Source organism: Trichechus manatus, unplaced genomic scaffold, assembly GCF_000243295.1.
Source record: "Trichechus manatus latirostris isolate Lorelei unplaced genomic scaffold, TriManLat1.0 scaffold00059, whole genome shotgun sequence".
Classification (NCBI taxonomy): domain Eukaryota; kingdom Metazoa; phylum Chordata; class Mammalia; order Sirenia; family Trichechidae; genus Trichechus; species Trichechus manatus.
This window is the reverse complement of record NW_004443995.1, coordinates 15468504-15495376: the sequence shown is the minus strand read 5'-3', so window position 1 is coordinate 15495376 and position 26873 is coordinate 15468504. Positions and strand designations below refer to the sequence as shown.

The following is a 26873-nucleotide window of genomic DNA, read 5'->3' as shown; positions in this document are numbered from 1 at the left end:
AACTTGAACTTGCTTATGAGCAGTTGATGGTCTGTTCTTCAGTCGTCCCCTGACCTTTTTCTGACTGATGATTTTGAGCTTCTCTGTCATCTCTTTCCATGGATATAGTTAGTTTGATTCCTGTGCAATCTGGAAACATCCACATCTATAGTTGCCTTTTATGTTGTTGAGAAAAGGTATCTGTTACCAAGGCCATGTTTTCTAGCTACTGATCCTTCTTCTTTGGTTCCAACTTTTGCATTCCTATCACCAGTAATTATCAGTGCATCATGATGATATGTTTGATCAGTTTGAAACTGCTTATCTGTCACCTTGTCATGCTGTGGTGGCTTGCGTGGTGCTGTGATGCTGGAAGCTATGCCACCGGTGTTTCAAATACCTGCATGGGTTACCCATGTGGACAGGTTTCACCAGAGCTTCCAGACTAAGACAGACTAGGAGGAAGGACTTGGCAATCTGTGTCTAAAATAAAAGAACCCTATACTCTTGATTTTTTTTCTAGTTCATTGGCATCGCAGTTTCCTGTACTGGATCTTTCTAATTTTAAAATGCCTTAGAGTTTAGTCTTTAGACTACTTTCTTCTCAGTCTGTACACACAGTATAGGTGTCGCATGGCTTTAAATAACTTCCTAAGTTAATGATTGCTAGATTTATATTTCTAGTTCATTACTGTTTCTTGAACTCTAGACTCGTGTACCTAACTGCCTATATTTGGATGACACCTGTCATGGCATGTTTTGTTTTTTTTTTTCTTTTTAACACTCTACTTTAAATGGCACTGATTAAGAGCTCAGCTGCTAACCAAAAGGTTAGCAGCTCCTAGGAAACCCTAGGCAGTTCTACTCTGTCCTATAGGGTTGCTATGAGTCAGAATCAACTCGATGGCAAGAGGTTTTAAATGGCAGACCCTGTTGCCAGCCAGCATTCCCTATTCATCATGCCCTGCTTTATATTTCTTTATAACGTTTTGTCTGTACCCACCCTCTACGAGATAATCCCTGTGAGAACAGAGAATTTTTTTTTTAATCCACTGTTGCATTCCTTGTGCTTATAGCGGTACCCAGCATTTGTAGATGTTCAATAAATATTTTGTCGAATCAGTTGAATCAGTAGTGGACCAGGAAGCTATCACTTTGTAAACATGATTTGACAGGTTTTCATTTGATCAGCAAGTTTTAAGGGTTGGCTTGGCTTGGCTATTATATATCCTCTTAATCTCTGCCATGTTGTTATTCCCTAGCCTTCTCCCTCCCCCAAAGTTTAATAGCATAACACTATCCAGGAAGGGGGACAGTCACATAAATAGTTTATGACCCTATGAAAATAGCCACTGACTGGAACTGGATTTCTCTACAAATTCTAAGATGGATGTCTTCTCTCTTTTTAAAGGTTTTTAATCGACTTTGGTTTCCTCTTGTGAGACCTGGTGCTCTTGCAGTTCTTTCTCATATGCTGCTTAGTTTTCAGCATTCTCCAGAGGCTTTCCATTTGGTAAGTTATGATGTATTCTTTCTACATTGTTAAAGCCTTTTTTAAAAGGTTTATTTCAGTATTGTCACGTTTATGTATAGTGAAAAAACTATAGGTTAGTCCTAAATCTAACTGTTTTCATGTAGCTTTATGATTTCTTAGAAAATTGAGATCATAGGATTTCCCTCTGTGGCTTCTATTTTCTGCATCTTGTGTGTCTCACCAAACTTGCTCCACCTGCAAGCACTACCAGCAATTGAAAGTTACTGCTGTCTGTGTGAGATGTCACTGAAGGGGCCTGTTGCTCACGTGAACAGTGCAAAAGGGAAAAAATGGTTGAAAACCACTGACTAAGTTTAGAATTCCTAAAGCATGAAGAACGTCACTCTTTGCTTTATAGCCCCAGAATTAAGGTTACCTTGACATTTGATTATCAATTATTGCAGGTAAGGAATGTCAAAATGTTATTTAGGGAACCACTTCATTTTCCTGTTAGGACGTGACAGGAAGGCAGGACTAGAAACTCATTATCAGTACACACAAAATATAAAAACTTTAGGGATACAGACTCACCATAACAAAATTCAGAAGAGTCTGAAGAACTGCGGAATTCCAATTGTTAGTTTTATTTGTAGAACCAGGCACTCATCATATAGGCTGCTCAGTGGCTTCGTTTCCACTGAAGCAAAATCTGCAGGTTTTATAGTAAACAAATCTTACTAATATTATCACATAGAATTAGTGATTTCTCGAGTTAACTTCCTAATTTTTATGAGCTTGATCATCAGGCAGTAACCTTATGTATCTAAGTTCTGCAGGTAGTTTATTTCACCCCTTTATATAAACAGAACTCAAACTTGAGCTAATAAAGCAAAATCATCCAAGGGAAAAACATCAACTATTTGTTCCTGGCTTCAGACACCATTGTGTAGAGGCCGTTTGAGAATAATGACTTAAATTTTCAGGATTTCTAGGAAGGAGATTGTTTAACATGACTTAGTCACCCTTCTCGTGTTTATTGCTCTTCGCACTGAGGGCGTTCTTCAGTCTCTGATTAGTCACTTGTTCTATACTCTGCACCTGTTTCTTTGCTCACAGTTGTTTAAAAGATGGAAGACATCTCCTTACCATGTATTGTTTTTTTTTGAAGTAAGTAGTTGAAATATTAAATGGTTTACTTGGAAATATTTGGCTTATTTAGTAAAGAAGAATTAAATTATTTCTTTAAAGAACACTTAGATCTGAAATTGAAAGTTGTGATCTGGCTTAGTAAAGCCTAAAAACAACTAATTACTGCCCAAATACTGTGTGTAGCCTGACCTGCTACTTAACTAAAAATAAGTTGGGCACCTAGTGGTAGACCATGTGGTAGTTAAATCACCTGTAACTCCAAATAACTCAGCGGAGGGGTTGCCAGGTATGAGCAATAATCTGAAAGCAGCAGCATTATTATTCATTATATGTTTAGAGTATTTTAGAGCAAACCAAGATTGATGTTATAATGTGTTATTGTGGACTGAGTTACTTTTCATAATGCTTTTTACAAATGGAAAAAAAAATTAAACAGAAGCTACAGAAGATAAAAATAATGGAGAAAGAAAAGAAAAAATATCAAAGCTTCTAATTATATAAATCATACACATTCCCTCAAAAAGTAACAAATTCAGTCCCTACTACAATAATGTGTGGAAGCATTTTAGATTCGTTCATTAAAAAATCAACTTTCAAGCATTTAGAAGGCAACAGCCTGCTTGGAAGTGGATCTATATGATTTTAAAAACTTAGTCTTGTTTCTGTATCAGTGATAATAGTGACTATTTAGAATGTAATAGTAGACAAGTATATAACCTGATTACAAAGACCAAATCTATACTAGGAAAGTTTTTGGAAGATTTGGAATTGTAAAGTCAATAATTGTTTTTTAAATTCTTTCCTTTTTTCTCCTCCATCTTCCTCCCACCCCCACTCTGAGTGGAAGAAAAGTAATTTTGGATTTCTGAGTATTTTAGCAAAAAAGAGTATCTGATAGATCTGGCTTCATGGGACAGAATTATAACTGATTTGCTTAGAAATGTAGAGATGACAGAAGTAGAGTGAATTCACTAGTAACTAGTAGTTTTGTGGTCAGATCAATACATTTGATGGAGATAAGATTAAAGGAAGTAGAGTAAAAGCTGAACTGTGGTTTATCTAAGATCTCAAACATTAGAGTAAATCCAGACAGAGCAGAATGGGAATAGCAGCATTAATTTAAAATATGATTCTTCTTTTTAGGGGGAGGAAAAGTGAGTTGATTGAGATATTACAGTAATTGCTGTTAGATGATATAACTGTGGAGCTATAACTTTGCTTTTACCATAAGTTAACAACCAAAATATATTTTACAGATAGAACATAATCAGATGCCTTTTACCAAGGGCTTCAAATCTGTTCTTGCCGGTTCAGTCATGGCCGACGAAGCAAAATTGAAACAGTCACGAATTTTTACAATTTGAGTGAACCGGAACGATAACTGGAACAGGAAAAGTTACAGGTCGAAGCCTTGGAATGGGAGACTCAGAAGAGGCATAGTGAGCCCTTTCAGGAGCCTGATATGCAAGATTGGATTATTGGCAGGACTCTGGAGAGCAACACACATTCAAAGCAGCCTGGTTGGCCACCATGTTTGAGCAGGACACCGCTATTTCCAACTCTGTTCAAAATCCCACTGGCAAGAGATTTGGTTGCTGTGCAACGTGTACGCTGCCCTTGTTTTCTAAAAGGGAGGTTAGGTTTCTAGCAGGGCATCAACTAGTAATTTTTCCCACTCCAATTATCATTCTGGTTCACCCAAACTTTAAAAATTCGAGTCTGTTACGGTTTCACTTCCTCGGCCGTGACTGAACCGGGAAGAACCAGTTTCAAAGCCCTGCTTTTACCATAAGCGTAAATATGTAGTATCAGATTATAATTAGTAATAAGTTTCAACAAATACAGCACAGTCAGTGCTAATGGAATTTTTTACAAAGTAGAATTTGTTTTTATAAATATCTTTTAAATATGTGATCAACTCTGTATTAGGTGACTTTTTAGCCTAATTTTACAATGAAAGAAAATTGTGCTGATTATCATTGCTTACAGTTTTCTACATGTTTATAAGCAATGAACATATTAGATTTTCCTTTTTATTTTTAGCTTCAGTTCATTGCAAATAATAGAAGTTTCCAATTCCCTTTATTTTTAGAACCATCTCATTTTGAGGGTAGAGAGTAGGAGTAGTTGGTAAAGATAACCACTCTAGAATAAAACACAGCTTCTGTGCTTATCTAATGGAAAGGTTATCCTTTTACCTGAGCTGTAATTGTAGTTAAAGGTATAACATTTCTAAGACTTTCTGAATGTAGAGTTTAACGTGCAAAGTATGTATAATTCTTTCAAGTGAAAATATTTTAAATTCACACTAGATGGAGCTCTTAAGCTAATTTTAGGTTTATCTTTTCAAAGTTTGTTCCTCATTAAATGATCTGGTAAATGAAATAGCCCATTTTCAACGTAAAGCATTTTTTAGAATAGCAACAGTGACTAAGGTTCCTATTCTGTACCTTAGTTTTCTTCTGGATGAAGTATAAGGATGAAGAGAGGGATCCTATATGAAATTACAGTTACAGTAAAACTTGTGAAAGCTGGAACCTGTGTAAGGCAGAAACCTGTCAGAGAAGGAAAACTCAAATATTTTCCCCTGAAACAAGCTATAGAAAAGTGGTAAGACTGTACCCTGTCAATGGCAGAAAACTTGGAAAACTCGGAAAAACAAGGCAGTCCCATCTAGTTCCAGCTCTCGTAAGTTTCACTGTATTTGTGACTTAGAAAACTAAATTTATCTTGATATTCTAGAAATTTTTAACCCTAAAGCTTTTTTTAGGAAAACTCTATGACTGAACATGCATAAAAGTATTTGCTGATTGTATATTTGCATTCTATTTGTAGACTAGAGAATTTGTTGCCAATTTGTAAAAATTAAGAAATCTGTCTGTTTTTTTCTCCCTTCAGATTGTTCCACATGTAGTTAATTTGGTTTACTCTTTGAAAAGTGATGGCCTGCCTTCCAGTACAGCCTTCTTAGTGCAATTAACAGAATTGATACACTGTATGATGTATCATTATTCTGGATTTCCAGATCTCTATGAACCTATTCTGGAGGCAATAAAGGTATGATGATAGGCTCATAAATATTGTGGTGCTCCTGAGCATGATGTGATAATGAATATAGTGGAACATTCCTGGAACCAGCTGTTTGATTTACTGCTTTATGGTAATATGTTTTTTGTTGGAAAAATGCAATTGCAGTCAGGTTTCATTAATATTTAGGGGCTAATTTCTTTCTTGGAGCCCTGGTAGCACAGTGGTTAAGAGCTTTGGCTGCTAACCAGAAGTTCAGCCGTTCAGATTCATCAGCCTCTCCTTGGAAACCATATGAGGCAGTTCTACTCTGTCCTGTAGGGTCACTGTGAGTCAGAATCAGCTCGAAGACAGCAGGTTTGGTTTTTTAAAATCTCTTTTTTATTTGCTATTACCATTCTAAATTAATAACCATATTTCTTCAATTCTACAGTGCATCAATTATAAGGCATATGTTTGAATTTATAACAGCTGTTTTAAAAATGCTACATTAAGTAAATTCATACATCAGAGTTGCATTCCAATTTTAGAAGTGTTAAAATATGTGAAACATACCTTAGAATCAAGGAAATTCAGTTTAATGAGATATTTTACTTTGCTTTCTTTGCTGTTCTTTATTCCATTTTGCTATGGGCTGTTTGTGAATGTCCATATTTCATAAAATTGTTATTTGAATTATTAGTGCACTTACCCTGTTTTTCAACTTTGTATAGACAGTGAATCCAGAAACCACTGATTTATTCATGATGAAGAATGAGTCACAATAAGCACGATAAGGTGTATCAAAAGAGGCTCAGCCAGACTTAAACATGAGTTATTAGAAATCAGTTCTATTAATAATGTTCCTTTTTGAGGTCTGAAATACAGTATAAAGGTCTCATTACCTCTACTTCTTCTGTATCTGAAATGGATCAAAAACATGTTCTTTTTACTGTATAGTTAGCTAAATTAAACTGCTTTTGGTTGTGCCCAGAGCACAAGACTATTCAGTGGTTAATATGTCATCACTTGTATGACACTTTGACACTTCAGAAGTAAATGTCTTTATATCCAAGCACCTTTTGGCATGGCTTTAACAGTAACGTTAATATCTTTCTAATTTGTCACTATGTCCATAAATGAAGGCTATTGTTATTAATCGATTACCATTTTAGAGTTCTTCAGTACTTTGTATACTGAAAATTCTAGTAACTCAAGTAGGCAAAGCAAGGGAATTACTCTTAGTCCAATGAAAACACTTTCTATTAGCATCAACAAAAATTTCAGTAGATTGAAATTCCTTCAGAAAATTTTTGTTTCCTAAGGTCTAAGCAATAGCAGTTCAGAAAAACCTGAATGATTTTTATCACCTGTCCTTATTCTCCAGTGCTCCACTCATGCTTGAAATCGTTTATACTTAAAATTTTTCTCATGCTTCATGAAATATTTAGAGTCTGTATCTTGTAATTTTCTGTACGGTTAAACATGACATTCAGTTTTATTTTTCAGAATCAAGTCGTGCTCAGATGCTTGCATTTTTCATCTCCTAGTCACCTTGGGGCTTGTATTTCTAAGGTTAATACTGAGTAAATATTAGTAATAAATGAAAAGGAGACATTATTTTTACTACAAATTTTGAAAGCAAATTGTTTAGCTTATTTGATTGTACGCTATTTAAATCTTCATTCTACTGCCTTTAAATAGCACTGCAGTATACTCTCTGATCTCAAAGTTTTATAAAAATTTTGCTGACAGATACAGAACATAAGATAGACAAAATATGACTTGAATTCCTGATTTTTAAGTATTTTTCAACTGGATAAACTCTGCTTTTAGGAGATACTTAATTTTGCTGTGCAGTGTAATTTGATTTTTTGATGACTGGCCAAGTACTGTTGATGATTTCAGAACTAAGTGGGAAAGCTTAAATGTCAGTGGAAAAATCTTTATGGTATTAAAAAAACAAAAACAAAAAAGTTTCTGCTCTAAACTGTTTTTCCTCTATGGTCTATAGGATTTTCCTAAGCCCAGTGAAGACAACATTAAGTTGATTCTCAGTCAAAGTGCCTGGACTTCTCAATCCAATTCTTTGGCATCTTGCTTGTCTAGACTTTCTGGAAAATCTGAAACTGGGAAAACTGGTCTGATTAACCTAGGAAATACGTGTTATATGAACAGTGTTATACAAGCATTGTTTATGGCCACAGAGTAAGTTTAAATTTGAACCTTTTTGTTTTAATTATAGGAATTGATGCATGCTGATGAAATGTAAGATGGCGGGTTTGTCTTTACATTATTTCTTCTAAATAGCAGAAATGCTAATATTTTCATAAAATTGTCATATTCAGAAATGAAACTACTTTTCGTGCTCAGAAACTATCAAAATGTTAACTTCCATAAATTCTGCTTTATTATTTATATTATGCGTTGCATACAGAATGCCACTAACTTTTTAATTACTCTGACTTGATCTTTATTAGCATAAGAAGGGGGTTGTTTGAGTCTATTTCAAAGGGTTTAAGTTATTATCCCACAAAGTTTGTTATTATCCTACAAGACAGTACATATATATTTTTAACCTATGTATCTTTTTGTGGTGATTGTGTAGTTTTGTTGCTTGTAGGTATTTTGGTGATTATCAGATCAACAGTTTCTTTGTTGCTGTTTAAGAAGTTTAAAAATCATGATACAAAAGCTGAATAATTGGTAAATTTTTCTTAAAAAGTATATTTTTTTGTCGTCTCCCATCTGATTGATTCCAGCTCATGGCGACCCCCTGTGTATCAGAGTGTGCTCCACATGGTTTTCAGTGGCTGATTTTTCAGAAGTAGATCACCAGGCCCTTCTTCCCAGGTGCCTCTGGGTGGACTAGAACCTCCAACCAAGCACCCAAGCACGTTAACTGTTTGTACCACCGAGGGACTCCAAAAATAAGTACATACAGTGTGTAAATATTTAAAATTTTGTGTATCACACACAAGAAAATTTTCTGCCACTTTCAAGTATAGTTCTTTTGAAAGAACTTTTTTAAGAATTTTTTTCTATATACAAATATTTTATGAAAAATATGATGAAGCATATGTTAATTTGATTAATCCCATACCATAGCATAGGACCCTGGTGGTGCAGTGGTTAAGAGCTTGGTTGCTAACCAAAATGTCCAGAGTTCGAACCCAGTAGCTGCTCCTTGGAAACCCTATGGGGCAGTTCTACCCTGTCCTATAGGGTCACTATGAGTCGGAATCAACTTGATGGCAACAGGTCTGGTTTGTTTTTTCTTTTTTATACCATAGCATATTTTATTCCCTGGGTATTATATGAATTCTTCTTCATGCTTTAAAAAAAATTAAGTCTAGACGTATATAGAATAAAAATTGAAAGCTCCCATCCCCACAGGTAACTTGTTAACAGTTTTGCGTGCTTTCTTCCAGAACTTTTTTTTTTTTTTGCAGTTACAATCTTGTATCTAGTACAAAAACAAGTGCAATCGGTTTTTTAAATCTTTAAAGAGAATTTATGTATTCTTTCCAGCTACTTTTACCATCTAATGATTTGTGTTGAAAATATTTCCACATGAGAGTAATACAGAGCTATGTGATTCTGAGTAGATAAGTGTGCCATAATTTGTTTAACTATAATCCTATTGATGAATATTACATTATTTTAGTCATAATTAACATCTTTCTGCACCTGTGCAGATATAGAACGTATTCTTTGAATGTTGTTGTGTGCTGTCGAGTCAATTCTGACTCATAGAGACCGTATAGGACAGAGTAGAACTACCTGATAGGATTTCTAGACTGTAATCTTTAGATGGAAGCAGATCGCTAGGTCTCTTCTCCCACCGAGCCACTGGATGGTTTCGAACTGCTGACTTTTCAGTAGCAGCTACCAGGGCTCCTTCATTCTTTGAATAGACCGTGTCAAATTGCTCTCCAGAAAGGCTGTAGCATTTTGAACTCATACTAATGTATGGTTATACCTATGTTTCCTTACCTTTAGCAGCACTTGATGTAAGCAGTCTTTAATTTTTTTCTAATCTGGAAAAAAGTATCTTTTTGTTTTAATTTGCATATTGCTGACTACTGCAGAGCGTTTTTTCCCTCTCTATTTTTCTTTATCCATTTGTTTTTTGTTCGTTTTTTTCCCAAATAGCCTATTCTTTCCTTTGTGAATCTTTTGTTGGGTCTTTTTGTTTTTAATGTTGATTTATATGTACTCTGGATGATAATCCTTTGTTACATGCTTTCCTCCAGTCATGTGATTCAACTTTGTGGGTGCTTTATTTACAATTTTTATTTTATGTAGTCAAATCTACCATTTTTCATTTACAAAGTGTCTGGATTTCAGAAAGCCTTTCAAATTTCTCTCTCTCTCTTTTTCTGAATACCTCAGTTTTTTATTTTATACTTAGCTCATTACTCCTATTTGGCATTTGTGATGATGTGAAATCTTACCTACTTCCATTTTATTTCCAGGTGTATACCCAGTTGTTCCAACCTTATTTTATGGAATAATTTATCCCTTTCCCATCCTGTGCTAATACTACAGTCTTTAAATCACTCTAACTTTATAGTATGTTTTGATGACAGATATTGTTTCTTTCATGCAGATTTGAAAGAATTTAAAAGTTGATTACTCACATGTAAATTAATAGCTTAACTGGACAGCTTCCTATCTGCATTTATCTATATATGAATCCTAGATTGTATGTATAGCTATAACTTTTCCTCTCCTTATTTAAGGTTTGTTTTATTCTAAAATTGGCTATGCATTAAGAGAGAATTATATCAATAACTTGCCCCTCCTGATTACAAAAGTTGAAAAGAGTTTAGTCAAGAACTACTGTAGTAAAGAACATAATTTATCCAGAAATAGTCTCTGAAAGGTGGATCAGAGCAGGTAACTATCCTTAGCACTTCTTTAAACTGTCTCCTCTTTAATAAATCAGGTTTATGAAAAAAGTATGTAATCATGTGTGATATTTATTATTGCTGCAGATAAGCTCAGGTCCCACAGTGAGTGGTTAATTTTCTCTACCAATTAACTTTATTCCAAGTTTGTGGTCTCGAGGCATTTAAAAACAAGAGAGATTTCTCTCTCCAAATGTCTAAGTTATAGATTAACTTAAGACACTGAAATCTAAGGCCTCCATTCATTGAGGTAAGAAAGTGGATTGAGGTGAACTCCTTTTTCCTTTATGATGCTTTTCTATTATAGTTCTGTTTTTCAGCAAGTAGGTTGTGTAGTAATAGCAAGAAAATCATCAGCAACAAAAAGTAGGTTGGTTACTTTTTGATAATTGCAAGTGGTTATGTAATTATCAAAAAGTCACCAACCTACTTTCAGCTACACTGAAAACATTTCACAGTGTTAAATTCTACATTTTGCCGAACTGTAGCTATAAATTGAGCAGTAAAGTTAAGTAAAAGGCAAGACCTATGAAAATGCTCAGGCCTTGTTTTCTAAGACTCATTTCCCTTCCATCCCACCAGTTTTTAACAGCAGAGGAGTAAGAGCTGATTGCACTTAGGCAGAGAGGTTGAATGAGTGTTTTTGTTTTGTGTTTGACATCCAAGGCAATTTTGTATACAAAATAGTTTGAAAAAACTATTCACTGTTTTTCATTGTAATTTATAAATGCTGTAGTCCTGTGGGTTTAATTACGTATTTATACAGCAAGATAGCATTTATCCTGGATTTGAAAATTCTGGGTTAACTGGATTATAGCTTAAACTTCAGTCTTTTTTGATAGAATTTTTGTAATATGTATTACTCTCTGTCTTCTTAAAGTAGATACCAAACATGATTTGATAATGTTTGGTGACTCAGTATTCATAGTAGGGTAAAATAAACATATTTTACCCTACTGTGCATAAAGTGCATATTTTTGACACGTGGACTTGAGGATATCCTTCCTAGTTATATCAGCAGAGGGATTAGGGGAGGAAAGGGCGTGAATTTTGTAGGGCATATCTGATCTTACCTGTTTGCTAATCCAGAAAATAGGATTAAAGTGCGCATAGGTCAGTGCCAGGTACATAGTGAGTGTTCATTTATTGTCCCCTCCCCTTTCTTCTTCACTGTATTATAGGAAGATAACTTTGCTAGATAAAGGGCCATCAGGTAAGTGACATTTTACTTTGAGGATAAGTTCTTAGCTCTTCATAAAAATGTATGTGTGTGTGTACACATGAATACATAAATCATGTTTATTCTCTTTCAGTTTCAGGAGACAAGTATTGTCTTTAAATCTAAATGGGTGCAATTCATTAATGAAAAAATTACAGCATCTTTTTGCCTTTCTGGCTCATACACAGGTGAGTGTATATGTGTGTATTGTGTATAATTTGTACTGATAATACTCTTTAAACTTCACATTCTACCAAACTTGGTGAACCTTTTTAACTGATGAAATAATATATGTCATACCTGAAACAATAAAGCCACTTAAAAATGCTAAAGAGATAACTACCTAAAATATCTAGGTATCAGGCTATGATCTAAGTTTTTGTTCTTCCTCCACTGCCCATTCTTGTAGATGAATATAATGCTGCCCCATTGTTCTAATTATTACAGATAAAATCTGATTTTCTGTACAATAAATAAGCTCCTTCATGAAGAAATCTTTTTAAATGTGTTTTTAATAGTTTATAGCTACTAAATTGATGACTTTGCACACAGTAATGAACAATTAAAATAATTGTGGTACCTTAGCTTCTTTTTCTCCCTTTTGTTACATACATCGTTTCATGGTGACTGAAGAACTCTGTAATTCTGTTAATCTATTAAATTTTAGAATCTAAAATTTTACAGTGATACTTTAGTCCGAGGAAATGAATTTATGCCAATGGCAAGAAAGTGACATAGAGTAAAAACATATTCATCCATTCATTCAACAGACATTTGAACAGATTTACCGAGATATTTACTGAGAGAGACTATTTGCAGAGTATATTAAGCATTCACAGAGAAATCCCTACAGTCAAGGAACTTTGAGGCTAAATTCTTGAACTGACTTCCTTTTAGCTTTTAGATCTTAATAAAAATGTATGCACGTGTGTACACATGAACATATAAGTCATATTTTATTCTCTTTCAGTTTCAGGGGACAAGTATTATCTTTAAATGGGTGCAGTTCATTAATGAAAAAGTTACAGCATCTTTTTGCCTCTCTGGCTGATAACACAGAGGCTCAAAACTTCAGGTTTTGAGTAAATACAAATAATAGTTATCATTTACAAATAATATGTATCATTGTTTTCTGATTTTACTTTAATTGCCTTGGTTTTACAGAGATCTAAATCAGTAGATAGTTAGGACCAGAAGATTCAGAGTGGATGGAATTGTTGATGGCAATGCCTTGTTTTCTGTCTAGAAGCTGAAAAATATCTCCAGTATAACTTCTTAAGCAGAAAGAATTGAGACAAGATTGACATGAGATGATAATGATGGTCTGTGAATAGTAATACAGTCAGAGATATAGTTTTATTATTCTCCGTCTTAGAGAAATGTGTTCACAAAATAAACTTAACATCTCCAAAGGAAAATGAAAATATCTCCACTACCAAACAATGTTTCGTATGAGATTAAATTTTGCACTTGATTTATCACTAGTTTATATTTGTTAACTTACTAAATCAGTGCTATTAAAAAAGAAACCATAGTTTCCCTACACCCAAGAAAATAAGAAGAAATTAACAAAAGAACCTAATTAAAGTTCTGTTACATTTGAGACACTGTCAGCAGACCTGCAAGGATTGTTTTAGGTAGGTAGATTTCCCTATATAATCAAAAAGACTTTTTCTTAAAATTGTAAAGCTAACATTTACTGAGCATTTAAAGTTTTCTAGCTTCTGTACTAAGTGTTGTATTGTCTCTTACTTCTAGGACTCAATTAATTCTAGCACCCAGTCTATGAGTTAATAAGTTGGTATCCTCATTTTACAGATGAAGAAACAGGTTAAGTTACCTACAAATTAAGGGTCATACAAACAAGGAGCAGGATTAGGATATGAACCCAAATGACTCTGAAGTCCATGCTCAGCCAGTATGCTAAACTGCCTCCCTTCAAAATTTTATAAATACCCCTAATTTGGGTAAAATTTATCTTAACTGAGTACCCTATTGTTAAATGCCACAATGTTCAAAATATCAGGAGAATTCTAAATTTTCAATTTATTATGTCATCTTTTTAGATGACTTTTCAGTTCTTTTTGTCATGGCAGAATCTAGGACTTGAACCTATATTGCTAAACTGCCTCCCTACTTAAAAAAAAAAAAAAAAACTGGCAAAGTATGCTTATGTTTTGAACATCGTGACATACGTGTATCTAGTCAAAGACTGTTTTATCTAAAGTACTGTAAAAGGGTAGTAGTAGTAGTAGTAGTAGTAGCAGCTGTAGAGCCTGTCTAACTTCGGGGGATAATGACCAGGATCAGGATCAGCCCAAGTGACATTCTGCCACTCTTCAACCTTTTACCAATTCTGACACCAGCAGTCCCTCGCATGGCACACTCTACTTCTCTTCTGAGTTCGATAGTCTGTCACAGTGGCCACACAGAACTTACAGAGCATACTTACAGTTAAGTGGTTTATTGAGGAATAGGATACAACTCAGGATCAGAATCAGGAAGTATGTAAGCAGAGTCTCCCTTCTTCAGTGCAGGATAGCTCTCTCATCTCCTCTTTGCTGTTGCAGGCCTCCTTTTGGCCCCCTCAGGACAGGCTCATGTTGGCCCTGCTGTCTGTCCCTGCCAACTCTGCCTCTGGGCCCCTTCTGGGCCTGTTACCACTGGTTCTGTCACTGGGCCTCTTGTTGTCTTCAGTGTTACAGCCCTTGACCATGTTATCAGCTCTTTTAGGAGGCTCCTCACGTCCTATCTCTCTCAACTATTTCTCTTTTCTTTCTTCCTTCTGCTTCCTGCTGCTTCTCTTCTTGCTTCTTTCTGTCTCTAAAAAACCTCTCTGGGGCTGGCTGCTTAAATACACAAACTCCTTGTCAATTTCAGAGCATGGCAGTCCCACCAGGGCGATGAACTAACCAATCCCCTGTCCCCTCTCAGTAGGTCATACTTCATTTGCATAGTAGGCTACAATTCACCTCATTTGCATAGTCTTGACCAATCCTTGCAAGGTGCATATCAATCACAGGGCAGGGTTCAGCCCAGGAGCAGACAAAAAGTATCAAACGAAGTTGTTTACAGCTTGCCCAGGAAATGTCAGTCGACCTGGACAAAAGTGACAAACCCTCTGGGCTAGAAAACTAGGGTAAAGGTAATTCCTCAGGGCTTAGGGAAAAGTCTCTCAAACTGTTTTTGTAAAGAACCAAGGTAAAATGCCACATAAAGGAACTCATTTCACCACAAGTACGTACGCATAGCTCTGTGAAGTATTCCCCTTATTACTTCATCTAATATGTGCTCATTAACTTATTTTCAGATTTGGTTTTTCAAAAAACTGTATTCAAGCCCGTGACTTCATAAAGCAATAATGCCAGGAGTACTGTATTAAGAGAGAAAACTGGGTTCTAATGTAGTCCTCTCTGCTGCTAACTTGCTTGTGTGGCCTTAGGCAAGTCACATAGTTTCTCTAGATCTCGGTTTTCATTTGCAGTGTGAGAAGTTATGACTAAAAGTTAAACTTATTTCCAATTTTAACCGCATCTAAGTTGCCCCTAATGGAGCCCTGGTGGCACAGTGATTAAGAGCTCAGCTGCTAACCGAGAGATTGGCAGTTCGAATCCACCAGCCGCTCCTTAGAAACCGTATGGGGCATTTGTACTCCATCCTGTAGGGTCACTATAAGTCACAATCAACTTGACGGCAATGAGTTCTGTGTTGTTTCTTTTTAAGTTGCCCGTGTTTGGCACTTTTTAGGAAAAGTTGTAATTTTAAGTAATCTTTTTTAAACATTAAACGTAAAGATTTAAGTTATTTGGTTCATGGCATGGGAAATCACTTCTGTGTATTTTCTCTACTGCTCTCAGAGGGAAGCATATGCACCTCGGATATTCTTTGAGGCCTCCAGACCTCCATGGTTTACTCCTAGATCACAGCAAGACTGTTCTGAATACCTCAGGTTTCTACTAGACAGGTACAAAGTATTTTTAAAGTTATCATTTGAATTACCTGTTCATAAAAATAGTTTATTTTTATAGAATGTTTTTTTCTTTTAAAAACATATTTCAGGTGTTAATCTTTAAAGTACCTTGTATTTATTGTGTGTGTTTTTTAAGTTTTGTTTTTAGTTTGATTTCTTTTTGGGTTTTCTTACTTTAGACCAGCTATTCTCAAAAGTGTGGTACACGGACCCTTGGAATTCCCCAAAATGCTTTCAGAGAGTTTGTGAGGTCCTGCTTTTCCCACTACTTCCCTGTGTGAGGGTAGATTTTCTTCATATACCTCATCCAAAACAGCTAAATGCGGAAACAGACATGGAGATCCAGCTGTCTTCAATTAAGCCAGATATTTAAAATGTTTACTAAATGTAAAACAGTGCCAGTCTTCTTGCTAAATTTTTTTTTATTTTAGAACATTTTCATTAAAAAATGTTATTTCTATTACACAGTGAGTTTATTATTGTTTTAAAATGCATTAATAGATATTTTTAAAATTTCTCAGTTTTCAAATATCATAAATATTGATAGATACAACCCACATAAACAAAAGCTCTTGGGTTTCTCACTTATTCTTATTTTTAAGAGTAGAGCGAGCTCCTGAGATTGAAAAGTTTAAGGGCCACTGCTTTTGAGTAGTTAATAATTACATGAGTTCAGTATATTTTGCTGACTCCTTACCACTCAGTAAAACCCATTATATTCTTGTATCTCCATCTTTGCTTCCTTCTGTTGTGTGAATAACTTGTAAAGTTGGTTGTGCTCAGCATGTGCCGCCTTCCTTCCGTTCAGTTAAGGGTGTACTGAGTGTCTTCTTTATGCCTGCCAGGCTCTCTATGAGATGCCAGGTATCCAAAGATAGGTAAGACAGTTCACAGACTTACATACTTAATGTATATAATACTTAATGTATATAATGTGATAAGTGCCATCAAACAGCAGCATGGAGAACGTATAGTGAGAGCATAGGGTCATTGTAGCCCACAAACTTTTCTTCTAATCATTCTTGAATTATTCAGTATTCCCCTTGATTAAAAGAGGGAAAATTTGATTTTTTAAATTTAGCATTACGTTTGATGAAAATAATTTAGCTGTTTATATAAGCCACCAATATGTTAAATAGAAATGACATTTAAACATAAATGAAGTAATTCTATAATGATATACTCTCCTGCAGGCTCCATGAAGAAGAGAAGATCTTGAAAGTTCAGTCCCCACACAAGCCTTCTGAAAGTCTGGGATGTAGTGAAACTTTCTTACAGGAAGTAGCTAGTAAGGCAGCTCTACTAACAGAGACACCTTGCACAAGTGATGGTGAGAAGACTTTAATAGAAAAAATGTTTGGCGGAAAACTGCGAACTCACATATGTTGTTTGAACTGTAGGAGTACCTCACAAAAAGTGGAAGCCTTCACAGATCTTTCACTTGCCTTTTGTCCTTCTTCTTCTCTGGAGAACTTGTCTTTTCAAGATCCAGTATCATTACCTAATGCACAAGATGATGGTCTAATGCAAGCCAGTATATCTGGTCCTTCAGAAGAACCAGTAGTTTATAATCCAGCAACAGCTGCCTTTGTCTGTGACTCAGTTGTGAATGAAAGAACTATAGGCAGTCTTCCTGGTGAGCTTCGCTGTACTGAAAACACTTCTGTCCCTAATGAGTCTAGCAAGATTCTTGTTAATAAAGATGTATCTCAGAAACCAGGAGGTGAAACCACACCTTCCGTAACTGACTTACTAAATTATTTTTTAGCTCCAGAGATTCTTACTGGTGACAACCAATATTATTGTGAAAACTGTGCCTCTCTACAGAACGCTGAGAAAACTATGCAAATCACGGAGGAACCTGAATATCTTATTCTTACTCTCCTGAGATTTTCGTATGATCAGAAGTATCATGTGAGAAGAAAAATTTTAGACAATGTGTCACTACCACTGATTTTGGAGTTGCCAGTTAAAAGAACTACTTCTCTGTCTTCATTGTCAGAAAGTTGGTCTATAGATGTTGACTTCACTGATATTAGTGAGAACCTCGCTAAAAAATTAAAGCCTTCTGGGAGTGAAGAAGCTTGCCGTCCAAAATTGGTGCCCTATCTACTAAATTCTGTGGTTGTTCACTCTGGTGTATCCTCTGAAAGTGGGCATTACTACTCTTATGCAAGAAACATCACAGGTACAGAATCTGCATACCAGATGTGCCACCACCAATCTGAAACTCTGGCTTTAGCATCCTCCCAGAGTCATTTATTGGGGAAAGATAGCCCCACTGCAGTTATTGGACAGGATTTGGAAAATAAGGAAATGTCCAAAGAATGGTTTTTATTTAATGACAGCAGAGTGACGTTTACCTCATTTCAGTCTGTCCAGAAAATTACGAGTAGGTTTCCAAAGGACACAGCTTATGTGCTTTTGTATAAAAAACAGAACAGCACTAATGGTTTAAATGGTAATAATACAACTAGTGGAGTCTGGCTAAGTGGAGACCCACCTCTACAGAAAGAACTTATGGATGCTATAACAAAAGATAATAAACTATATTTACAGGTAAGTTGAGAATATATGCTTCCTTATTTGTACAGAGTATTTCAACAATTGACAGGTGATTAATTGAGTGCCCTAATTCTGATCCAACTTAATATCTACATTTTCTAGAAATTTACAGAGTAGTAATTCTAAAATTTGAGTCTGACTTGATGTGAAATGGGCTAAACCTATATAATTAAATTGTCTTAATTTCTGATATTGGAGTCCATTATGAAAAGTGGCAGTTAAATGCAATGTAAAACCAAACCCATTGTCGTTGAGTCAATTCCGACTCATAGTGACCCTATCGGACAGAGTAGAACTGCCCCATAGGGTTTCCAAGGCTGTAATCTTTACAGAAGCAGACTGCCACATCTTTCTGCCTTGGAGTGATTGGTGGGTTTGAACCGCGCTGACCTTTCAGTTAACAGCCCAGTACTTAACAATTGCGCCACTAGGGCTCCTGTAAATGCACTATAGAAGACCTTTTTTTGTTGTCTTTAATTTCAAAAGATGTGCTTATTATAAAATCATACAGTATAGAAATCTTGAAAGTTAAAAAAAAGTGGAAGTGAAAAGAAAAAAGTGGAAGTATCCTCCCTCTTGCCCTCAGTCCCACCTACCAGGGTAGACAACATTAAACGTGGTATTTATTCCTTCCAGACGTTTGTATAAAAAATGTTAAGAGTTGTTTACTGGCATTCAGATGAATAAGGTGAAGGGCACTAAAAGGTAGAATACTGAAGGAAAGGATATTTGTGTTGTTTGAGTATCTAGGAAATAAAACCAAGGCAATAATAGAATAATTAGTAAATAAAAGTCATGGAGTAAGAGTTTCTATGAGGTAAATTCACCATAAATACACTTTTTGCAAGGAGTTAGTAATTTATTACTTTAAAGGTAATAAAGATCTTGCTGAAATTATTTCTCCTTAAAACCTGCTAACTAGCTATCAGTGTAAGGCAACAGCAATAAATTGTAAATGAAATTGTAGGAAAGGAATTTGTAGGTATATTAACAAGTTGTCTGAGTGTTTTTGTGAGTTTGAGTCTAAAAATTTTGTGTTTGAAAGTCACAAAGCTCCTAAAAGGTACAGATAGAATAGGAGAAGAAATAGTCATATAGTACTGATCTTTAGAAGGAATATATCTGAAAAATTAACAGATTTGCTGTATTATAAAATATTCAAAGATTGATGCATGATACATTTTTAAAGGACTATAGCAATGTTCATGAGTGATATAGGAAAACTATACAGAAAAAAATTAGAAATTAAGAATATTTGTTAGAACTGCTTCACTGTCAAAGATCCTAACTAACATCTGGTTAAGATGACTTATGATCAAGGTAATAAAAATAGAATGTATTTAACCATGTCCTTCTTGCTAGATATCAGATAAGCACTCAATATTAATCATCATGATTCTTGAAATATCCTGAAAATTAAGTTTTAAAAGCCTCTGTAAGCCTTTCAGAGACTGATTAATTAGCCTATTTCATATGAGAATTTATTATCTGAAGTCCCTTTCAGCCATAAAGGTGTGTGTTTCTGTATCATTTTGTGTATGTGAGGGTCACACAGCAGTTACTGTATGCTGCTGAGAAGTAAGGTATCCATAATGTGAAGGGTAGAAGTCAGGGTAAGCAAGACTTTTTTTTCACCATAATGAAAAACTGAGCATCCTGTGAAGGGAAGAATGGAATAGTATTAGCTTCTCAGATGGAAGAAAGTGTCTGGACTTTTAATTGAAAAATTGTTTATAGTACAGGTTTTGTTATTCAGGATGATTATACCTAACAAGTTAAGGGTTATGCTGTTATCAGTCGCTTTTAGATCTTTTTGGGTTACTGACCCCATTTGAAAGTTATAGACCCTCTCCCAGAAAAAATGGGCATGTGCCACAATATTTTCCATATTCTTTTAAGGAGTTTGTGGGCCCTCAGTTTTAGCATCCAGTTTTATACTCTGCCAAATGAATTTGCCATTATTTATTCACATTTGCTCCTACCTAATAGTCTTCTGAGTACCTGGATGGTGAAAACTGTTAAATATTCAGCTGCTAACCAAAAGATTGGCAATTTGAATCTATTCAGAAGTACCTCAAAAGAAAGGCCTGGCAATCTACTCCCAAAAGGTCACAGCCATTGAAAGCTCTATGAGCATGGTTCTACTCTAAAATACATGGTGTAGCCATGAGATGTAATCAGTTGACAGCAACTAGGTCTTTTTTTTGTTTGTTTGATTTTGGTTAATAGCCTTCTAATCTGAGATCGTTAATATTTATCGAACACTTAATATGGTCCAGACACGTAAATGAATATAACTGGTTCCTTATAAAAGTTCGAATAATCTTCTTGGGAAAAGTTTTAAGTTGTATTATAAAGAAGTAGGCTTCGTTTTACTTCACGGGGTTTTTTACTGTGAAGCATTTTAAGGAAACGGCAGAAAGAAATTCAGACTTCTTCCAGTGTTGAGAACTTTTACTATAATCATTCACTTCTAAAACCACCCCAGTTGATAGAGAGTAGATAATCCATCGTGGTAACTTTTGTATTCTACATTTTTAATATATGTATTAAAAAAGAAACCCACTGATAAGTGTTGCAGGAGCTGCAGTATTTTCTGTAGAGAAATTTTGTGACTTTGGAGCTTCAGTTTCCTCATGTATAAAGTGAGGGTAATGAAACAGAACAGACTTCAGGATCGATCTGTCTTTCTATAGAGTTACACCAGGATTTTACTCTCTATCTTGTCTCCTCTGTCTGTAAAATGATTATGTACCCTCATAGGATTTGATAAGGATTAATGTAGTCACCACCACTCATCTGTCAATTACTTGTACCATGGTGTCTTTCATGTTGCTGTGATAGTGGAAGCTATTGCACTGGTATTTCAAATACCAGCAGGGTCCCCCTTGGTGGACAGATTTCAGTGGAGTTAACAGACTAAGAAGAAGGACCTGGCGATCTACTTCTAAATAAAAATTGGCCAGTGAAAACATTATGAATAACAGCAGAACATTGTCTAATATAGTGCCAGAAGATGAGCCACTCAGGTTGGAAGGCGCTCTAAATACAGCTAGGAGAGAGCTGCCTCCTCAAAGTAGAGTCGACCTTAATGATTTGGACTAAAACTTCTGAGACCTTCATTTACTGCTGTGGCACAACTCAAAATGAGAACAAACAGCTACAAACATCCGTTAATAATCAGAATGTGGAATGTACGAAGAATGAATCTAGGAAAATTAGAAGTCATCAAAAATGAAATGGGACGCATAAAAGATGGATATCCTAGGCATTAGTGAGCTGAAACGGACTGGTATTGGTTATTTTGAATCGGACAGTCATATGGTCTACTATGCTGGGATTGACAAATTGAAGAGGAATGGTGTTAACGTTCATCCTCAAAAAGAACATTTCAAATCTGTTCTGAAGTGCAGTGCTGTGAGTAATAGGATAATATTCATATGCCCACAAGGAAGACCAGTTAATACAACTATTACTCAAATTTACATACCAACCACTAATGCCAAAGATGGAGAAACTGAAGATTTTTACCAACTTCTGCAGTCTGAAATTGATCAAACATGCAAACAAGATGCATTGATAATTACTGGTGATTGGAATGCGAAAGTTGGAAACGAAAAAGGATCAGTAGTTTGAAATCATGGCCTTGGTGATAGAAACGACACAGGAGATCACATGATAGAATTTTGTAAGACCAGTGACTTCTTCATTGCAAATACCTTTTTTCAACAACATAAATGGCAACTATATAGGTGGACCTTGCTGGATGGAATACACAGGAATCAAATTGACTACATCTGTGGAAAGAGGCAGTGGAGAAGCTCAGTATCATCGGTCAGGGCCGACTGCCAAACAGACTGTCAGTTTTTCATATGCAAGTTCAAGATGAAGCTGAAGAAAATTAAAACAAGCTCATGAGAGCCAGAGTACAACCTTGAGTATATCCCACCTGAATTTAGAGACCATCAGAAGAATAGGTTTGACTCATTGAACACTAGTGACCAAAGACCAGACGAGTTGTGGGATGACATCAAGAACATCATACATGAAGAAAGGAAGAGGTCATTTAAAAGACAAGAAAGAAAACACCAAAATGGATGTCAGAAGAGACTGAAATTTGCTCTTTAATTTAGAGTAGCTGAAGCAAGTGGAAGAAATGATGAAGTAAAAGAGTTGACTGGAAGATTTTAAAGGGCTGCTTGAGAAGACAAAGTATTATGTGTGGATCATAATAAATTACGATAACATTGTGAGGAATGGGAATTCCAGAACACTTAATTGTGCTCCTTTGGAACCTGTGTGTAGACCAAGAGGCAGTCGTTCAAACGGAACAAGGGAATACTTCCTGCATGGTTTAAAATCAGAAAAGGTGTACATCAGGGTTGTATCCTTTCGCCATACTTACTCAATCTGTATGCTGAGCAAATAATCCCAGAAGCTGGATCATATCAAGAGGAACGCAGCATCAAGATTGGAGGAAGACTCATTAACAGCCTGATATATACAGATGACACAACCTTGTTTGCTGAAAGCAAAAAGGACTTGAAGCACTTACTGATTAAGATCAAAGACTACAGTCTTGAATATGGGTTGCATCTCAGCATAAAACAAAATTCCTCACAACTGGACAAATAAACGACATCTTGATAAACAGAGAAAAGATTGAAGTTGTCAAGGATTTCATTTTACTTGGATCCACAATCAACACCCATGGAAGCAGCATTCAAGAAATCAGTTGCATTGGGCAGATCTGCTGCAAAAACCTCTTTAAAGTGTTAAAAAGCAAAGATGTCTCTATAAGGACTAAGGTGCTCCTCACCTTCGCCATGATATTTTCAATTTCCTCATATGCATGTGAAAGCCTACAGTTAATAAGGAAGATGGAAGAAGAATTGACGCCTTTGAATTATGGTGTTGGAGAAGAATATTGAATATTCCATGGACTGCCAGAAGAACAAACAAATCTGTCTTGCAAGAAGTATAGCCAGAACGCTCCTTAGAAGGGAGGATGATGAGACTTCATCTCACATATTTTGGACATGTTACCAGGAGAGACCAGTCCCTAGAGAAGGCCATCATTCTTGGTAAAATAGAGGGTTAGAGAAAGAGGAAGACCCTCAATGAGATGGATTGACACAGTGGCTGCAGCAGTGGGATCAAACATAGCAACAATTGTGAGGACCCAGCTGGTATTTCCTTCTGTTGTATGTAGGGTCACAGTGAGTCAGAAGTGACTCAGCGGTACCTAACAAGAAGTGTGGTGAACATTTTAAGTTAGTGACTTTTGAAGGATGCTTTTTATGGATTGGGGCAGTTTAAAAATATTTTTATAGGTGTTAACACTAGTTTTATTAAAATTATTTTTAATTTTAGGAACAAGAGTTGAATGCTAGAGCCCGGGCTCTACAAGCTGCATCTGCCTCCTGTTCATTTCGGCCCAATGGATTTGACGACAATGACCCTCCAGGAAGCTGTGGACCAACTGGTGGAGGGGGTGGTGGAGGATTCAGTACAGTTGGCCGACTCGTATTTTGATCCTGAGAGAGTCCGAAATGCACTGATGACAAAACATCCAGTACTATGACTGTTAAAATGTCAGACTGTAACAAATATCTATCTTTTATTTTTCTTTTCATTAGACCCTTATACTTTAACAAAACACACTCAGTGCTTGTTTTTATTTTCTTGACAATACATTTATTCACAAAATGATCATGGAAAAAAAATCTACCTCTTAAAATTCCATTTTCTCTTATGGTTAGACATGCTTGACCAAAAATTTTCAGAGGAAAATATGTACCTGGTTGCTAATTAAGCTGTACTCAATTTAGTAGAGGCATTTAAGTGGTTCCATCCTAAGTTTTACTGAATAAAAAATGTAATTCACTTAGCATCCTTTATAAAATAATTGATATTAGAGGTGAGAGAAATTTTTTTTTTTTTAAAAAGCAAACTATTTCCTGTGTGGTTACCCCCATTATTAAATTCAAGTCTTTAAAAATACTAGAGACGATAAAGTCTCTAATGCAGGCAATAATATGAAGTTTATCAAGCTATAGTACTTTCCAGGTTTTTGTTTAGTGCTGTCTTCAGTATCATTGTATCTGTATTTCAAATATAAATGTTTAAAAAAAAGATTATTTATACTTATGTGCTAAATTGATTTTAAGAAAGGTGCATGATCTTGTAGGAGCAACATTTTTACCTAAAAATTGCTAACTTTGTAGTATTTTAATTGTTGCAGAATTTTAAAATTCTATTTCAGGGAGTATGTCTTCTGTGCGTTTTGAAGGAGGTGAGTGCTGTATGTGCCTTGCAGTACTGTAATTCAAAAATAGGAACCTTTGACTGCAGAAAAGTTTTTTTAAAAATGAAATGTTAGGAAGTAATTTTTTTGTGCTAACATTAAAATTATAACTTTTTGAAAGACATTAGATTTTCCAAAAGTAAAATCTGGTGGTTCTAAATCAGTAAGTGTGATCATTTCGTTTTTAACTCTCAGAAGAATTCAGAGTAAATGAATGCAGTCAAGTAAAAAATCTTTTTTGACTTTGTTACTTAAACAACCCTCAGAATATTAAACATTGATCACCTATTTTTAGAGTTGTACTTTTTTTTTTCCTTTATTGGACTCATATGTTTTGCACCGTTGTGTCTATTTCATAGTTTCCGATAAAATCTTGAAATGCCAGAGCCTTCCATCCAACATTTTCTTTTGCCAGGAAACCAAAAACATGTTATTTCTCTTGGGTCTTGATTACATAACATTCAAGAGTTACCCCAGTTGTCCTTCTTCCTAAAGTTTTTAACTTATCTATGGCATTGTTCTGCCATAAGATTGGTTTCATTTATTTTGAAAACACTTTAAGGAAACGATTTTTTTGTGGTGATTCGGGTTTTGTCTTTTTCCGAAGCTTTTATGACAATAGTTAAAAGCTCCTCATGTTTATTCCACCATCCCTGCTCCTAACTTGTTTCCATTCAATGGGAAGATTAGGAAAACTGATTAGGTTATTTAAAAGCTGGAAATTATTTGCAGAATTAATCAGTACTTTTCTATAAATGAGTGAACCAGAAGGATTTTTGTAACTCTTTCCCTTATACGTCCTCTTGTTCTAATGGAAAATTTCTCAGCTACTTTATGTACACAGTTACCTGTTGGCTAGATAATGGTTTATAATCAGATTATATCAGTCTTAGCATTTATTGAAATTGGTGAAGTCATTTAATACTGGGTGAATTGATAATATGCTAAGATATTACTAGGAACTTCTTAAAAGGCTATTAAACCTACACTCAGGTTTATCTATGAATATGAAGTCATTTGAGGATTTATGTGTCAAGATAATATGTATTAAATTTTCAAAATGATAAAAAGTGAAATTCTAGTTATATAATAATACTGAAACTATTCAAAATGTAACTTCATGGCATTAGCAAAGACTTGAAAGTAGAGCATTAATTATTTGCTTAATTTAAAGTATTTATACCTAGGGGAAGACTTGGAACCAGAATAATCAGAATCTTCATTCAAAAACTCATCCAGCTGAACTTTTTAATAAGGCAGTAGTTAGGATTGCTCTGATCAGTTCACTTCACAGCTCAGTAATTCACATTCCTGTTACTTTCTTACAGCTTTATTTGTCATACTAGGTCTTTCTCCTCTATTTCTAACCCTGATACTCTTTCCTTTGCCTCTTGCATATGTTATGAGGGGTTCTGAGCTAAGACTGCCTAGAGTACTCTTGTTGTTTCTTTTTAGTTCAGTCCAAGGTAATAATTTTAAGTGAAGTTATTTGTTGCTGCATTAGGAGCAGATGTAGGCTTCACTGCCAACAAAAATGAAAAGCTGGAAATCTAAGTCTGTTCCATTCACAGCTTATTGTTGACACAATGAGAAAAGTAGACATTTTTTAAGAGAGAAGACAGAAAATACATGTGACGTTGTCATGCAAGCGGTATAACCTGTCCACTAAGTAGATGTCTGTGCAGCTCTGATTCATGACAGGTACATATCTCAAGTTGTAGGAGGAAATCTGGTTCATTCTCCATTCAGGCATCATAGGAGCCGAACAGCATTGGGCTAGAGATCCCTAACTTTTGTCTCCATATGTTAAGATGCCAATAGAATTTGTTGGATTTAGAGACAAAGATACCTCATGATGCTTAGAGGTATTGAGGGTCCTTGTGACAGGCTCAGAAAGCCTGTAATATTAGTTCAGATCTGGGAAGAACAAAAATATTTCAAAAGTAAGTCTTGAGTGTTGTTTTCTCATGTAGTTTTTTCTTTTTATGGTAATGAAGGTTATTTATAAAAGTGGTTGTCTTTTTTTCATATACTTACCTTTAAAAAAAAGAACTTGGCTGCCCTTTTACAAGAGAGGGTTGAAATGATGCTGTACATTTATATGTAGTATCTTTTCTTATAAGAATGCTACATTTTGTATATCCTTTGACCCAGTTTGTTTGTTTTGTTTCCTAATAAGTTTTAGCTTTCTAAAACTAAACATCCCTGAAGTAGAGAACTAGAAGTTTTTCACATTTTATAGAAACTTATCAGGAAATTTTAACTGACTGCCGTTAATTCAGTAATATGCT

At 35.3% G+C, this 26873-nt stretch overlaps 1 protein-coding gene across 1 annotated transcript in view; it reads left to right on the top strand.

Moving 5' to 3' along the window:
• The window catches only part of USP38 (ubiquitin specific peptidase 38), a 38222-nt gene extending 13793 nt beyond the window's left edge, over positions 1-24429 (top strand). Inside the window, exons 4-10 of the mRNA XM_004378859.3 lie at positions 1391-1492; positions 5501-5659; positions 7623-7816; positions 11835-11928; positions 15598-15704; positions 16904-18269; positions 23649-24429. Of these exons, the coding sequence (XP_004378916.1) occupies positions 1391-1492; positions 5501-5659; positions 7623-7816; positions 11835-11928; positions 15598-15704; positions 16904-18269; positions 23649-23810 (2184 nt within the window). The 3' untranslated portion in view covers positions 23811-24429. The remainder of the gene's footprint in view (positions 1-1390; positions 1493-5500; positions 5660-7622; positions 7817-11834; positions 11929-15597; positions 15705-16903; positions 18270-23648) is intronic.
• The last annotated feature ends 2444 nt before the right edge of the window (positions 24430-26873 follow it).